This window comes from Erythrolamprus reginae, chromosome 1 (assembly GCF_031021105.1).
Source record: "Erythrolamprus reginae isolate rEryReg1 chromosome 1, rEryReg1.hap1, whole genome shotgun sequence".
NCBI lineage: Eukaryota > Metazoa > Chordata > Lepidosauria > Squamata > Dipsadidae > Erythrolamprus > Erythrolamprus reginae.
In genome coordinates, this window is record NC_091950.1 from 356,793,700 (window position 1) to 356,810,047 (window position 16,348).

At 42.6% G+C, this 16,348-nt stretch overlaps 1 protein-coding gene across 1 annotated transcript in view; it reads right to left on the reverse strand.

The window, feature by feature from the left end:
• Positions 1–16,348, reverse strand: part of GALNT14 (polypeptide N-acetylgalactosaminyltransferase 14) — a 414,445-nt gene that overhangs the window by 115,624 nt on the left and 282,473 nt on the right. Inside the window, exons 4-5 of the mRNA XM_070734310.1 lie at positions 9,643–9,710; positions 9,250–9,315 (exon numbers count right to left, since the gene is read on the reverse strand). Of these exons, the coding sequence (XP_070590411.1) occupies positions 9,250–9,315; positions 9,643–9,710 (134 nt within the window). The remainder of the gene's footprint in view (positions 1–9,249; positions 9,316–9,642; positions 9,711–16,348) is intronic.

Genomic DNA, 16,348 nt, shown 5'->3' on the forward strand with positions numbered 1-16,348 from the left:
GACTGGGTACACTCAGATCTCTGTTTTTATCTTTCTCTGTGTTGCTGGGTTGGAAAGAAGAGAGGAAGGGACAGATTTCCAGACCCCAACAACAACAATACCTCAATTGGTATGCTTTATTTTCCACTAATATGCAAGATGACATGCATAAATTATATTGAAATTGTCCACTAATACATTCTCATACATTTAGTCAAACAAATGACAAAAAAAAAAAATCACAGTTATAAGAAAAATCAAAAGGGAAGCTCAAACTGCCCAAGGAGCTGCTGATACAGTTCTACAGAGGAATCATTGAGTCTGTCATCTGCACCTCTATAACTATCTGGTTTGGTTCTGCAACCCAAGAAGACCGACACAGACTTCAGAGGATAATCAGAACTGCAGAAAAAAACAACTGCTGCCAACCTGCCTTCCATTGAGGACCTGTATACTGCACGAGTCAAAAAGAGGGTGGGGAAAATATTTACTGACCCCCTCACATCCTGGACACAAATTATTTCAACTCCTACCCTCAAAACATCGCTACAGAGCACTGCACAACAAGACAACTAGACACAAGAACAGTTTTATCCCAAATGCCATCACTCTCCTAAACAAAGAATTCCCTCAATACAGGAATACCTCATGATACGAACTTAATTGGTGCAAGGAGGAGGTTCGTAAGACGAAAGGTTCGTAAGACGAAACATTGTTTCCCATAGGAAACAATGTAAAGTCAATTAATCCGTGCAACCAAACCCCCCCCCCGCAAAAAAACGGCTTTCGGCGACTGCTGGGAAGCCGCGCGGCTGTTTTAAAAGGTGACAGCCGGCCTGGGGGGCTTCCCAGCACCCGCCCGAACCCGGGTTCGGGGTTAGGGGGTGCTAGGAAGCCCCCCAGGCCGGCTGCGACCTTTTAAAACAGCCGTGCCGCTTCCCAGCTGTCTCCTGAAGCCGAACGCTAAAGCGGAACTTCCGCGTTCGGCTTTGGGAGACAGCTGGGAAGCGGCGCGGCTGTTTTAAAAGGTCGCAGCCGGCCTGGGGGGCTTGCCAACACCCCCCTGAACCTGGGTTCTGGGTTCGGGGGGTGCTGGCAAGCCCCCCAGGCCGGCTGCGACCTTTTAAAACACCCGCGCCGCTTCCCAGCTGTCTCCTGAAGCCGAACGCTAAAGCCGAACTTCTGCGTTTGGCTTCGGGAGACAGCTGCGAAGTGGCGCGGGTGTTTTAAAAGGTCGCAGCCGGCCTGGGGGGCTTCCCAGCACCCCCCGAACCCGGGTTCATGGTTCGGGGGGGTGCTGGCAAGCCCCCCAGGCCGGCTGCGACCTTTTAAAAGAGCTGCGCTGCTTCCCATTTGTCTCCTGAAGCCGAACGGCAAAGCCGAACTTCCGCGTTCGGCTTCAGGAGACAGCTGGGAAGCGGCGCGGCTGTTTTAAAAGGTCGCAGCCGGCCTGGGGGGCTTGCCAACACCCCCCTGAACCTGGGTTCTGGGTTCGGGGGGTGCTGGCAAGCCCCCCAGGCCGGCTGCGACCTTTTAAAACACCCGCGCCGCTTCCCAGCTGTCTCCTGAAGCCGAACGCTAAAGCCGAACTTCTGCGTTTGGCTTCGGGAGACAGCTGCGAAGTGGCGCGGGTGTTTTAAAAGGTCGCAGCCGGCCTGGGGGGCTTCCCAGCACCCCCCGAACCCGGGTTCATGGTTCGGGGGGGTGCTGGCAAGCCCCCCAGGCCGGCTGCGACCTTTTAAAAGAGCTGCGCTGCTTCCCATTTGTCTCCTGAAGCCGAACGGCAAAGCCGAACTTCCGCGTTCGGCTTCAGGAGACAGCTGGGAAGCGGAGCGGGTGTTTTAAAAGGTCGCAGCCGGCCTGGGGGGCTTGCCAGCACCCCCCTGAACCTGGGTTCTGGGTTCGGGGGGTGCTGGCAAGCCCCCCAGGCCGGCTGCGACCTTTTAAAACACCCGCGCCGCTTCCAAGCTGTCTCCTGAAGCCGAACGCTAAAGCCGAACTTCTGCGTTTGGCTTCGGGAGACAGCTGCGAAGCGGCGCGGGTGTTTTAAAAGGTCGCAGCCGGCCTGGGGGGCTTCCCAGCACCCCCCGAACCCGGGTTTGTGGTTCGGGGGGGTGCTGGCAAGCCCCCCAGGCCAGCTGCGACCTTTTAAAACACCCGCGCTGCTTCCCAGCTGTCTCCTGAAGCCGAATGCTAAAGCCGAACTTCCGCGTTTGGCTTCAGGAGACAGCTGCGAAGCGGCGTGGGTGTTTTAAAAGGTCGCAGCCGGCCTGGGGGGCTTCCCAGCACCCCCCGAACCCCGAACCCGGAAGGTCGGCAAAAGTTTGAAGTTCGGGGGGGTGCTGGCAAGCCCCCCAGGCCAGCTGCGAAGCGGCGTGGGTGTTTTAAAAGGTCGCAGCCGGCCTGGGGGGCTTCCCAGCACACCCCGAACCCGGAAGTTCGGCAAAAGTTCCGGGTTCGGGGGGTGCTGGCAAGCCCCCCAGGCCGGCTGCGACCTTTTAAAACACCCGCGCCACTTCCCAGCTGTCTCCTGAAGCCGAACGCTAAAGTCAAACTTCCGCGTTCGGCTTCGGGAGACAGCTGCGAAGCGGCGCGGGTGTTTTAAAAGGTCACATCCGGCCTGGGGGGCTTCCCAGCAACCTCCCGAACCGAACCCTGGGTTCAGCAAAATTTTGCCTCTTCTTACGAACTTTGTTCGAGTTACGAACCGGCGTTCGGGAGGCTTCTGGGAAGCCCCGCCGCCCGGCTGTTACCTTTTAAAGCAGCCGCGCGGCTTCCCAGCAGTCTCCGAACGCCGGTTCGTAACTCGAAAAAAGTTCGTAAGAAGAGGCAAAATTTTTCTGAACCCCGGGTTCGTATCACGAGTTGTTCGTAAGACGAGGGGTTCGTATCTTGAGGTACCACTGTACTATCAAATGTTTTACTAAGTCTACAATTCTATTTCTACTAGTTTTTTTTCTCATCATTCCTATCATCCTTTTCCTCCCACTTAGGACTGTATGACTGTAACTTGTTGCTTGTATCCTAAGATTTTTATTAATATTGATTGTTTCTTCATTGCTTATTTGACCCCTATGACAATCATTAAGTGTTGTACCACATGATTCTTGACAAATGTATCTTTTTCTTTTATGTACGCTGAGAGCATATGCACCAAGACAATTTCCTTGGGTGTCCAATCACATTTGACCAATAAATAATTCTACTCTATTCTATAAAGCTATTTTACACTATTATATTATTAAAGTAATTCATAAGAAATTAAGGTCACCCTGGCCCTAGCTTTCACACAGGTAGCTTATCTTGTCTTTATTGAGTACAGCAGAAGTAAATCCATGGCTTGCACCTTTCATGTACATAAGTCGTCCAGACTGCAGATTTAAAAGTGCCAATTTTCAGAAGTCTGGTTTCTTTCTTTTGGGGATAAATAGCTGCATTATGTTCAATGCACCTGATCTGTCCTTAAACTCTCTCAACAACCCAACTAAGTGGTTGAGCAGAACTCTTTAGTAGTATCAAATGATTCATATTTGAAAAGGAACTGAGACTTTTTCCTTTCAGAGCCACCCCAATGGGCAGTCAAATACAGCCATTAAATGATTTGTACTTCTTCTTCATATTCTTTCTTGATACACAGAGATTTCTGCCTCACTCTGCTATTAAGCAAAATGGAATTCTTTCTGCTATCATGAAGCTTCCTAATTGCTACAATTCAGGCTAGCTCTTTTTTGCATGAGACTATCTTTACTGGATACTTAAGGCGTTAAATTGACTCTATAAAAATACCGTAAATAACCAGAGTGCCTATACCACTGAAAACATATTGATTATTTAATTTGTTGTAAGTTTTAACATGATAGTTTCTATTCTTCAAAGCCCTTTGCTTGTTTTTGTAAATTAGAGGTTCTGACTGTGGCCTGGTTCATATGCAGTTCCTGGGTAATAACCAGAGCTGGTTATTCTCTCAAGCGGCCTATGTGGCCTCTCTGCCTCACTATCTTTGTGTATAGATGAGTATTTGTACCGAGGAGTTTCTGGGCAGATTTCCTATATGGTTTAGAAATGCAGAAAATCAGAATTTCTCAAAAAGCCTCCGTACACAGAAGTCCTTCCCTCGTGGAGATAGACTCCTCCTATATGGGAAGAAAGGAAAACAGCCAGCAAATGGCTAAATACTATATCTGGACTACATTACTAAACAGGTCACTTGGGCAAAATTCTAGTCAAATGGGATTTTTCACTAGCCTGGAGAAGAATGATAACCGTGGAATACTGAGAATAGAAGTCCACACATCTTAAACTGAGGTTGAGAAATACAGGTAGTTTTTGACTTACAATACTTAATTTAATGACTGTTACAATGCCACTGAAAAATGTGGCTTATGACCATTGTGGCATCCCCATGGCCACGTGATTAAATGCAAATGCCTGGAAACTAATGCCATATTTATGGCGGTTGCAGTGTCCCAGGGTCATGTGATGTGGAAGCCAGATTCACTTAACAACCATGGGGGTGGTGCAGCAGGTAGAGTGCTGTACTGCAGGCCACTGAAGCTGACTGTAGATCTGTAGGTCAGCGGTTCAAATCTCACCACTGACTCAAGGTTGACTCAGCTTTCTATCCTTCCGAGGTGGGTAAAATGAGGACCCGGATTGTGGGGGCAATATGCTGGCTCTGTTAAAAAGTTAGCTATTGCTAACATGTTGTAAGCCGCCCTTAGTCTAAGGAGAAGGATGGCATAAAAATGGAATGAATGAATGAATGAATGAATGAATGAATGAATGAATGAATGAATAAACCAACAAACAAATAAATAAATAACGTGACAACTATTCACTGCAGTCATAACTATAATAATAATAATAATAATAATAATAATAATAATAATAACAACAACAACAACAACAACAACAACAACAACAACAACAGAGTTGGAAGGACCTTGGAGTCTTCAGACAGATAGTTATCCAACATCTGCTTAAAAACTTCCAATGTTGGGGCATTCACAAGTTCTCTAGGCAAGTTGTTCCACTAATCAAACATTCTGACTGTCAGGAAATCTCTCCTTAGTTCTAAGTTGCTTCTCTCCTTGTTTAGTTTCCACCCATTGCTTCTTGTTCTACCCTCAGGCAGTGTTCTCTCTAAATTTTTTTTGGGGTGGGCGGAAAAGTATAGTGTCTGAGCGGCAGTCCCTTCGGGACTGGGCGACACAGAAATAATAATAAAATTTCCCTCTCGGCTTCTGGGCAGGTTTGGAAAACTCTGAGTTGATGATTATTTTTAAGTGAGCGATTGCTCACCTGCTCAGCTTAGAGGGAACTATGCCCTCAGGTGCTTTGGAGAATAGATTGACTCCTTCTTCTTTGTGGCAACCCATGAGATATTGGAACACTGCTTTTCATTAAACTAGCCATGCCCAGTTCCTGCAACTGTTCTGCAACTGTGGCAAGAAAAATTGTAAAATGGGGCAAAATTCACTTAATAACTGTCTCACTTAGCAACAGAACTTTTGGGCTCAACTGTGGTTATAACTCAAGGACTATGTGTACTGATCTAGCTAATGACTTAGATTTGAGCCCTTGCAAAGTTCAAGTGTAAAGTTCATTTGCAGCAGAATGTGTGGTAAAAATATTTTCTCTTCCGAAAAGGCTTGGAAGTCAGGGCCGGTAATTTTTGTTATTTCAACCCTAAACGGAGTATGATAAACACAACTGGCCATTTTGAGGTGATCACCATGCACTTCCTGTTTTGGTAGGAAAGTGTGCTACAATTGGAGGAGGAGATGGAGGAGGAAGAGGAGGAGAAGGAGACCATCAAAATGCACAGCACATGGGTGAGCCATGTGCCTTCCAAGTTACCCCGTCAACACTTAATCTGGAAAATTTAAGTATACAGTAAGGCTACGAGCTGGGAACAATCATCTTGTGCAGCTGAACAGAGTGAAGTCTAATCCGTAGAGGGAAAGGATCAGCAGATCAAATTCTACAGTGGAACATGCTGTCTGAAGAGGGTTTTTGCAAAGCCTTAATTGACAGCTGTAGTTCTTTTAAGCCAAGAAAAACACTTGTGCCTTCTTTCCCACCTCTGACACAGTTGCTTGGATGAATTTTAATGACAGGGGCTCTGTTGTTTCCAAGTATTGTTTCTCCACAATGCTTTCACTCACATCTTTACCATGAATACTTATTTAATAAAATTATACATGCCCTTCAACGAACTTCCAGGATAGCTTTAAAAAAACACACTTAAATGCACAAGTAAAATTTAATATGTAAAATTGCAAATAATTGTTACTTTATTAATGCGAATTATTAAGTAGTGACAGATCATTTTAAAAAGTTATTACAGCTATTGAGCCATTTTGGTACAGCAAGCATTCAGCTGAGTGGCTGTTTGTTGAAAAACATGCCTTCTACCTTTTTGTGAACTCCATGGGCAGCATTTGTACTGGCCAAATTTATATCAGGCAAATGAGTATTAATTCAATTAGAATTCTACCTTACTTTTATGCACATGTCAGAAACAGGAATGACTTGATGATGCATTTATCTCAGTTCAGGAAAAGCTATTCATTTCTCTTGTAAAGACCTTACGTATTGCAAAAAGTCCCAGTCATAGAGGTTAATGTGCAAAAGTGTGAATGCCATGAATAAGTGAAGTCCTTTACGTGTTGATCCTGAACTCAATAGCCCTTCAATGGTGAAGTCATTTTTAATTTAGGCATTTCAGACAAAAAATGTAAATGAAAAAAATAAGTAAAAAAAAACAACCAAGGATAAAATACTGATGAATAAAAAAAGGGATCTAAAAATATAATGGAGTTTACAATTTTCAAATGTATCATTAATTATAAATTATAGAATGCTGCAGTCCTGGGTACATTTACTAAATGAAACCTGACTGAGGTTGAGTTTCATTTTGAAGAAAAATACACTGATTGATTGATTTTGTCCTTTAAAGCAGCAGCCCTCAACCTTTTGGGCACCAGGGACCAATTTTTTGGAGAGTGGTTTTTATGGGATTCGATCTGGCAGCCTCTGCCTTGTAAGGCAGAGAGTTAGCAGTTGACCCACAAGACCTTGATCCCTCCAGCTCTGTACCAGGGAGGGGCTATATGTTTTTTTATGTTGGATCACCCTGGTATATTGAAGGAACGTCACAGCTCCTTTTTGCCTCTAGGCCCAACCCAGGGCCATTTCAAGGCAGTTAATTTATTCATAGCCGACAACTATATTCTGTATGTATCAAACGTTTTGAGCTGAAATTTTAAAATTAAGGGAGACTATATATACACATAGTAAAATACATGATGAAGGTTATAGAGGAGATACTCATAGTAAAATATATCTATGAAAGAATAGAAAAGAAGTTATAGTAATAGAACATATCAATGAAAGAATAGAAGAAAAGATATAGGAATAGAAGAAATAATAATAATAATAATAATAATAATAATAATAATAATAATAATAATAATAATTTATTAGATTTGTATGCAGCCCCTCTCCGAAGACTCGGGGCGGCTCACAACAACGATAAAAACAATATTATACTGGCACAAATCTAATATTAAAAAAACTAAAAACCCTATCATATATAGTATAGGAGATATAGGATATAGGAGATATAGGAGAGCAATAGGATAGGGGACGGAAGGCACTCTAGTGCACTTGTACTCGCCCCTTACTGACCTCTTAGGAATCTGGATAGGTCAACCCTAGATAATCTAAGGGTAAAGTGTTGTGGGTTTGGGGATGACACTATGGAGTCCGGTAAAAAGTTCCACGCTTCGACAACTCGGTTACTGAAGTCATATTTTTTACAGTCAAGTTTGGAGCGGTTAATATTAAGTTTAAATCTGTTGTGTGCTCTTGTGTTGTTGTGGTTGAAGCTGAAGTAGTCGCCGACAGGCAGGACGTTGCAGCATATGATCTTGTGGGAATGGTTTTCCGCAGATGAAAAGGGGCATGGTTTCAAATGCTTCCTGTATCTCACAAACGGGGCTTAGCTAGTTTGCACAGCCCTGTTTCTGGCATGGCACGGACCAATGCAGTCCATGGACAAGGGGTTGGTGACCCCTGCTTTAAAGTATGAAAATAATTTAGAGAAGACAATCACATCCACATACACACAGATACACTGGCAGACATAGGGATGACCAGATCTCTATGACCCATGTTCCAAATAATTGATGCTTCTTACATTTTCATCCACAGAAAGCTCCTCCTTAGTAGGAGATTACAAGCATAAAAAGTATGCACATCAGTTGTAAAAGAATATATAGGACAGATATTGCACCATCTGTCCATCCATTACCCTGTGGGGGGGAACTATTGACCCCCTCAGAAAGGGTGCGCAACTTGGGCGCCCTCCTTGATCCACAGCTGACATTGGAACATCATCTTTCGGCTGTGGCGAGGAGGGCATTTGCCCAGGTTCGCCTGGTGCACCAGTTGCAGCCCTATTTGGACAGGGAGTCATTGCTCACAGTCACTCATGCCCTTATCACCTCGAGGTTCGATTACTGCAACGCTGTCTACATGGGGCTACCTTTGAAAAGTGTTCGGAAACTCCAGATCGTGCAGAACGCTGCCGTGAGAGCCATCGTGGGGCTTCCCAGATTCGCCCACGTATCTACAACACTCGGTGGCCTGCATTGGCTGCCGATCAGTTTCCGGTCACAATTCAAAGTGTTGGTCATGACCTTTAAAGTCCTACATGGCATTGGACCAGAGTACCTCCGGAACCGCCTGCTACCGCACGAATCGCAGCGGCCGATAAGGTCCCACAGAGTTGGCCTTCTCCGGGTCCCGTCGACTAAACAATGTCATCTGGCGGGCCCCAGGGGAACAGCCTTCTTTGTGGCGGCCCCGGCCCTCTGGAATCAACTCCCCCCGGAGATTAGAACTTCTCCCACCCTCCTTGTCTTCCGTAAACTACTTAAGACCCACCTATACCGCCAGGCATGGGGGATTTGAGACACCTTTCCCCCAGGCTTATTATAATTTATGTTTGGTATGCATGTGCTGTTTGGTTTTTAATTATGATAGGGTTTTTAGTTTTTTTTTAAATATTAGATTTGTGCCAGTATAATATTGTTTTTATCGTTGTTGTGAGCCGCCCCGAGTCTTCGGAGAGGGGCGGCATACAAATCTAATAAATTATTATTATTATTATTGTTGTTGTTGTTGTTGTTGTTGTTATTATTTTCCCTATAATGTAAAGCTTTCATTTTTTCTCTTCTTTGTGCCCAGCCCCCAAATTCTTACCTTCTCTTCTACTGTTGCGCAGGCACTTCACTTTGGGGAGCTTGATCAGCAAACGGCAATCATTCGCTTTGGAAACACAAACAGAGTGCAACGTTACTTGACTGTTTCTTTTCATCTTTCAAAGGCTTTCACACAATCAAAGAGGTCAGAAAGGGAGTGTTAAGAACTCTGACAGTGCACACTTAACTCCTGGTGGCAGAATAGGAAAGAGTATGAGGCCATTATAATGTCAAGGAACAATGGGGAATCACAATACATGAGAAAATCTCCTCTGCTAGGGTCAGGTTTTCAGTCTCATGAAGGTCGAGACTGGGCGCCAATATATGCAGACAGAGATACCACAGTTCCCTCTCTCCCTCCTTCTTAGCCCCTCTGGTTTTCAAGTTCACTTACGATCATCGCTGAAGTCATCTACTAATAGGATTTCATGGACCAGGTGCACTGGGGTTCGGTTCAGCACGCTAAGAGATCATAAAAGAAAATACCAAATGGATTTTCAACAGAAGAAAAAAATCATGGTCAGAATACATTTCACCTGAGTAGGTTACAATGAAGTTGAACTAAAGTAATGAAGCATTTGCAAAAAGTGAGAGTTATTTAAAGTTATATTATTTAAATAAAATTGATGCGATCATTCCGTTGGATCAGTCATATTTTCTAAACTTCAGTTAGAAATCCTGTGTCAACAGTGTTTTGAGGACCCCTAGGAGTTGCACTTATAGAATAGAATAGAATAGAATAGAATTTTATTGTGTAACTGGACACACAAGGAAATTGTCTTGGTGTATATGCTCTCAGTATACATAAAATAAAAGATAAGTTTATCAAGAATCATAAGGTTCAACACTTAAAGATAGTCCGGGTGCAAATAAGCAATCAAATCATATTAGGAACCAGTCAATAAAAATTGTAAGGATACAAGTAACAAAGTTACAGTCATACAACCTTTTGTGAGAGGAGAGAAGATTAATAGCAGTGCAGATTTAGTAAATACAGTGGTACCTCATGATACGAATCCCTCATCATACGAACTTTTTGAGATACGAACCCAGGGTTCGGAATTTTTTTGCCTCTTCTTATGAACTTTTTTTCACCTTACGAACCTACCAAGCCGCCACTGAGATGCCCCGCCTCCAGACTTTTGTTGCAAGCCAAGCACAGGTTTTTGCGATCCTGGGATCCCCTGAGGCTCCTCTCCATGGGAAACCCCACCTCCTGACTTCCACGTTTTTGCAATGCTGTAGGGAAATCCCAGGAGGGGAATCCCAGGATCGCAAAAATGGGCGCTCTGCTGGGCAGAGTAGGGGGGACAAAAACAGGAAGAAAAGACTCATGAAGCTCAAGGGAGGAGAAAGGTGTGGGGGAGATGAGGAGAGAGGTGGACAAAAACGAGAGGGAAAGGCTCATGGAGCTCAAGGGAGGAGAAAGGTGTGGGGGAGATGAGGAGAGAGAGGTGGGCAAAAATGGGAGGGAAAGGCTCATGGAGCTCAAGGAAGAAGAAAGGTGTTCACCTCAGCTTTGTCTGGCCGCCGCTTTTTTTTTAAGCCTTAATATTTTGGATTCTCCTAATGGGCTTGCACGCATTATTGGCTTTTCCATTGATTCCTATGGGAAACATTTTTTCATCTTACGAACTTTTCACCTTACGAACCTCGTCCTGGAACAAATTAAGTTCATAAGACGAGGTATTACTGTAGTTTGGCAGTGTTGAGGGAATTATTTGTTTAGCAGAGTGATGGCGTTCGGGGAAAAAACTGTTCTTGTGTTTAGTTGTGTCTAGTATGAGCCAAGTGTTCCTGTACTGTTTCATCTAGAATCCAATTTAGGTGGTAAGTATTTTAGAAACAAAGCAGAACCCCCATGATAGGCTGCAATTACAATAACTGTGGTTCAAGACTCCCTCAAAGTACCATGGCCACTGCTTGTGTTACATCAATTAAAAAGCTAAGCTGTAGTACCCACCAGCCATACTCCTTTATAGTCTGAAGCTCCTCTTAAATAAAAAGCAATGCCTGCTCATGGAACCATGAAGTTCAAGTTTACACTTCTGGGTAATCAGATCAACAGTATTTTACAAAAGAATACCACCAAGCATGATCAAGGTTTGTAAAAACCATGTTCTTGTAAACTATCAGCTCTGCAAAGAAACAATGATATTTGCATTCCATTAGTTATCACTATCAAAAGAAAAGAAAGGTATTTGGAGTGTATCACAAAAATATTGTTATTTAAAGAATGACCTCTGTAACTAGTCAGAACAAGAGACAAGCAATTTCTGTGGAAAGCTAATTTTTGTAGAATGTCTTTAATTATAAGTTGGCTATAGTCATTGTGAATACTTAAATTACATGCTAATTTAAACTGAGTCTGGTTTCCTTTAGCTAATGGGATTGCCCAAGCATTTAAAATAAATGTATTGTATGAGTGTTGTTTTGAAGATAGCTATTTCCCTTCTTTATGTAATGTAAACAAATTATTCACTATCTGGGAATTTAAACTGCAGGTTACTAGTGAAATATGAGACAGAAAACAATTGCCATTAAATCAAAAAAAAAAAGCTTCAACTAAAATGCAAATCATTTTATTTTTTTTAAAAATCAATATAATTGGTTTGAAGGATTATATTGATGAATGATATTCATTAATGATTTCAGGAAAATTTCATTATTTGAATTTTATTTGTTTGTTTGTTTGTTTGTTTACTTACTTACTTACTTACTTACTTACTTACTTACTTACTTACTTACTTATTGTTAGAGTTGGAAGGGACCATGCGGGTCATCAAGTCCAACCCCCTGCCTAAGCAGGAACCCTATAGCATCCTAGCCAAATGGCAGTCCAATTTCCTCTTAAAAATGTTCAGAGTATTGGAGTTCACAACGTCCGCTGGTAGGTTGTTCCACTGATTGATCGTTCTGACCATCAGGAAGTTCTTCCTTATTTCCAGGTTGAATATGTCCTTGGTCAGCTTCCAGCCATTGTTCCTCGTCCGGCCCTCCGGTGCCCTGGAGAATAAAGTGATCCCCTCCTCTCTGTGGCAACCCCTCGTATACTTGTAGACTGCTATCATGTCCGCTCTGGCCCTCCTTTTCTCTAGGCTATCCATGCCCAGTTCCCGCAGTCTCTCTTCGTAAGTCTTGGTTTCTAGACCCCTGATCATTTTGGTTGCTCTTTTCTGCACCTTCTCCAGAGTTTCAATGTCTTTTTTGAAGTGTGGTGACCAGAACTGAACACAGTACTCCAGGTGTGGTCTGACCAGGGTTTAGTAGATTGGTATTAAGACTTCTCTGGTCTTGGAGTGTATTCCCCTGTTGATGCAGCTTAGGATTGTATTGGCTTTTTTGGCGGCTGCTGCACATTGTTGGCTCATGTTTATTTGATTTTATACATCTGTAAATTTATATATGAAGTAAACAACTATTAAAATTTTTTAAAAATGAAATGAAACTCAGTGTTCTAACGTTTTATATTGATTTTAAGATAATATAATATCTGAGTCTAATCTAATAGGCCAGTGATCGTTAACCTTTTTGTTGTTGTATGCTGAAAGCACGTGTTCGCACAACAGTGGCCATGATCTCCCATGCACCCTGCCCCCATGCATGCATGCCTTAGCCCCCCTTGTGCCCCCCACCCCGGTACATCCATGTGCAACCTTCCCTGCCCCATCATGCATGTGCCCTGGCCCCCAGACCCATTTTTGGCTTCCAGGTTGATGCAGGTGATTTTCCAGGACTACAATGAGGTGTAGGGAGCTCCCATGGCACCCCCGTGACATGTATTGGATTCCAGATTGGTACAGGAGGCTTACCAAGCCTAAAATGGGACACAGTGGGCCACACATGCCCACCGCATGCCCCATTTTGCACATGAAAGGCACAAATGTGGAAGCCAAAACAGGATGTGGGAGGGTTGCATGTGCCCTCCACACCCCCATTTTGGGCCTGGAAATCCTCCTGTAACAACCTAGAAGGCAAAATAGGATGTGGATGTGCTGAGCAAGGCCTCAAAATGCAAGCGCCCCTGTACATGTGCTCTCCCCGCACACATGGACATATGTGTCCGCCGCACAGCCCTGTCTCCCCCACATGCATGGCAGAGACCTAATGACCAGCTGGTTGGCGGGAGGCACACGTGTATGCATGGTGGAATGGGATTGGGGTGATGACTATTGTGCTCACCGAGAGGGATCTGTGTGCCACCTGTGGCACGTGTGCCATAGGTTCTCCATCAAATAGGCTATTTTCTAAGAAATATGACACCAATTTTGTTATTGTGAAGTCATGCCATTTATACAGAATTTGGGAATAAATGTATGGCAAATGGAAAGTTGAGCTGAAGGATGTTTCATACCATCTGGCATAGACCCTTCTGGACAACTTGCTGCGATTGGAAGTGGGCAGCACTGTGTTATGGTAGTTCTCCTTCCTCTGTGGTCACTTCCAATCTATGTTGATGGGGATAGATACTCCCTTCTACTCAATAAATATGCGAAACCATCAGTTCAGGGTCTGCTATCATCAGTGTGCAGATGATGCTCATTTATATATGTTGTTCCTAAAATGTGCAAAGGCTGATGTTGATGTCTTGCCTCTGTTGGGTATGGATGGGAAGGAATAGATTGAGACTGAATCCCTGAGGCTAAATCCCAAGCAGATCAAGTGGCTGTAGATATATGGGCCCTCTTATGTGGCAGAGTTCTCATCTTTCCCAACCATCTTGAAAGAGGGTTGCATTTCCTCATTCAAGACAGGTATAAAATTTGGGTATTGGCCTGGAGTCACAGCTCTTACTTGAAGAACTCTGCACACATGCAGATGGTGTATCAGCTGTGCCTATTCATGGACTAGAGAACCCTTGGATAGTCATTCAAACCCTCTAGTCACTTCTAGAATGAACTGCTGCAATGCACTGTGCATGGTGCTGCCCTTGCTGTGGAATGTGTTGCTTCATGTCACATTGAAGTTCCATATTCTACTGGTCAATTGGCATAAATCAAGATGCTGGTTACAGTATAACCTATAAAGCCCCTTGTAACACAGGACCAGATTACCTGAAGAATCACCTATCCAGTAAGATCCATCAGAGTGGATGAACTTCATATTCCCTCTATTAAACAATATCAACTAATAAGATCTCAGAAATAGGTCTCAGAAATTTGACCACGACTCTACTTCCTCCATAGATCGGAAAGTATGTTTTTTAAACCATTTGTGATATAAATCGTAGCTTGTTTGATTATTTGTTTGTTTACATGGGAAAGATGATTTACAACTCATGACTGGATTTACCCAATGACAAAATAAGCAATATCATGTTCTAATATTATGTCTGAATGTAAGCTGTAGAAATGTGTGTATACTCCAATCTAGAAAACAACCCTGCCAATATAATAAAAGAAACTAGGAACACATATTCATAATATCTATTGATATCTTTTCCAAGAATGAGAACACAGTACAGTAGGAACTATTCTACATAAATCAGGATCTTGTAAAACTTTTTTTTAAACAAACAAAACAAGAAATTTGCCAGGTATTCTTCCTGACCAATTTCTGTTAACAGTAAACACTTTCTTACAACTTTTCCTGAGGGCTGAAACTAAGTCTACTGGAGACAATTAATTGAAAATTGTTGCTGTATGTTTCTTTCAATGATGTTCAGATTTTTCAGGCTTGGTTTATTTCCAGGTATATTGTTCTGATTCTATTATATCGATGTTTTTATCATTTTAGCTGTTTAAAAATTGTACAATACTTTGGTACTTTTCATGTAATAGACATTAAGAAATACCATACGTCTATAATTTCTACCAAACATTTCCATTATACTATTGAATGAATCTGTTTCATTCTTGAGTTTTCTCCTTACCCATAATAATGCACAATGATCTCATAAATAACTGGCTCCCATCTGCCAGCTGGCACTAACTTTCTATGTTATATACTATTAATAGGGATAATAAATAGATATACAATAACATCTTTCATTCAGTCTGACATTAATTAAAACAAACAAGATATACCGTATTTTTAAGTGTATAAGATGCATCTATTTCCTCCCTGAAAGAGGCTGAAAATTTGGGTGTGTCTTATACTCTGAATGTAGTTTTCTTTTTAAGCTTTTTTTCAGCTCTAAGTACGTGCTATCAATTTCCCCAGCTCTTACCTTGCAGGCTCTTTCATTGTTACTCTCTACGAAGAATGTTTTCCAAGCCATACTGGGAATGTTTTCATTGCTCTACTTGCTCTGAATGTTTCTTTCCAGCCTTAACCAGGTGCTAACAAAGTTCCGAGCTCTTACCAGCTTGCAAGCTCTTTCACTGTTACTCTCTCCGAATAAGGGGTTTTTTTTAGCCCTAACCAGGGGATAAAATAATGTGCTGAAGCTGACCAGATTAAGGATGCTAGCTAGATGAATACCTGGTAGGCAGATATTTTTCCCTTTTTTCCTCCCCCAAAACTAAGATATGTCTTAGTGATGAGTATAAGATGTGCATCTTATACTCTGAAAAATATGGCAAATGTTTTTCATCAGCATTAGAATTTTAAAAATTAATTAGAAAACTAAAAATTAACTATTTCCAAAGTATTCAGATTAGGCAAGCTCCATAAAAACATCTAAAGAAATTAACCACAATCTCTAATTGCAAATTCCTGGATGGATTTAAACATTTCCAAGTATCACTGATGGAAATAAGGAAAACCCCCACTGAGACAAGGGTCAAAGGTCAAACAGAATTCACAGCATGGCACTTTAAATTCATGCCTGTGACTTATAATTTTATCATTATATGCTAGATTCTCAACACTAAGGCTATACATTTTTCTTGAGCTGATTTATTCATGGACTTTATTATTGTGTCTAATTATAATGTGAAAATTTAGCTATTGTGATTAACCTGTGGCTTAGGAGATAGCACAAACTGAGTTAATTTTGGTTTATTCAAATCATGATTCAACAAATTATGGCTTATTGCAATGGGCAAATTTAATGAAGGGATGCAAGTACTCACAGTTACTACTGTGCCGGCTGCTACTTGAGCCTCATTGGTTCTGATGCAAGCAGCCAGCGATCAGGAAAATGGGGCCCTGTTATT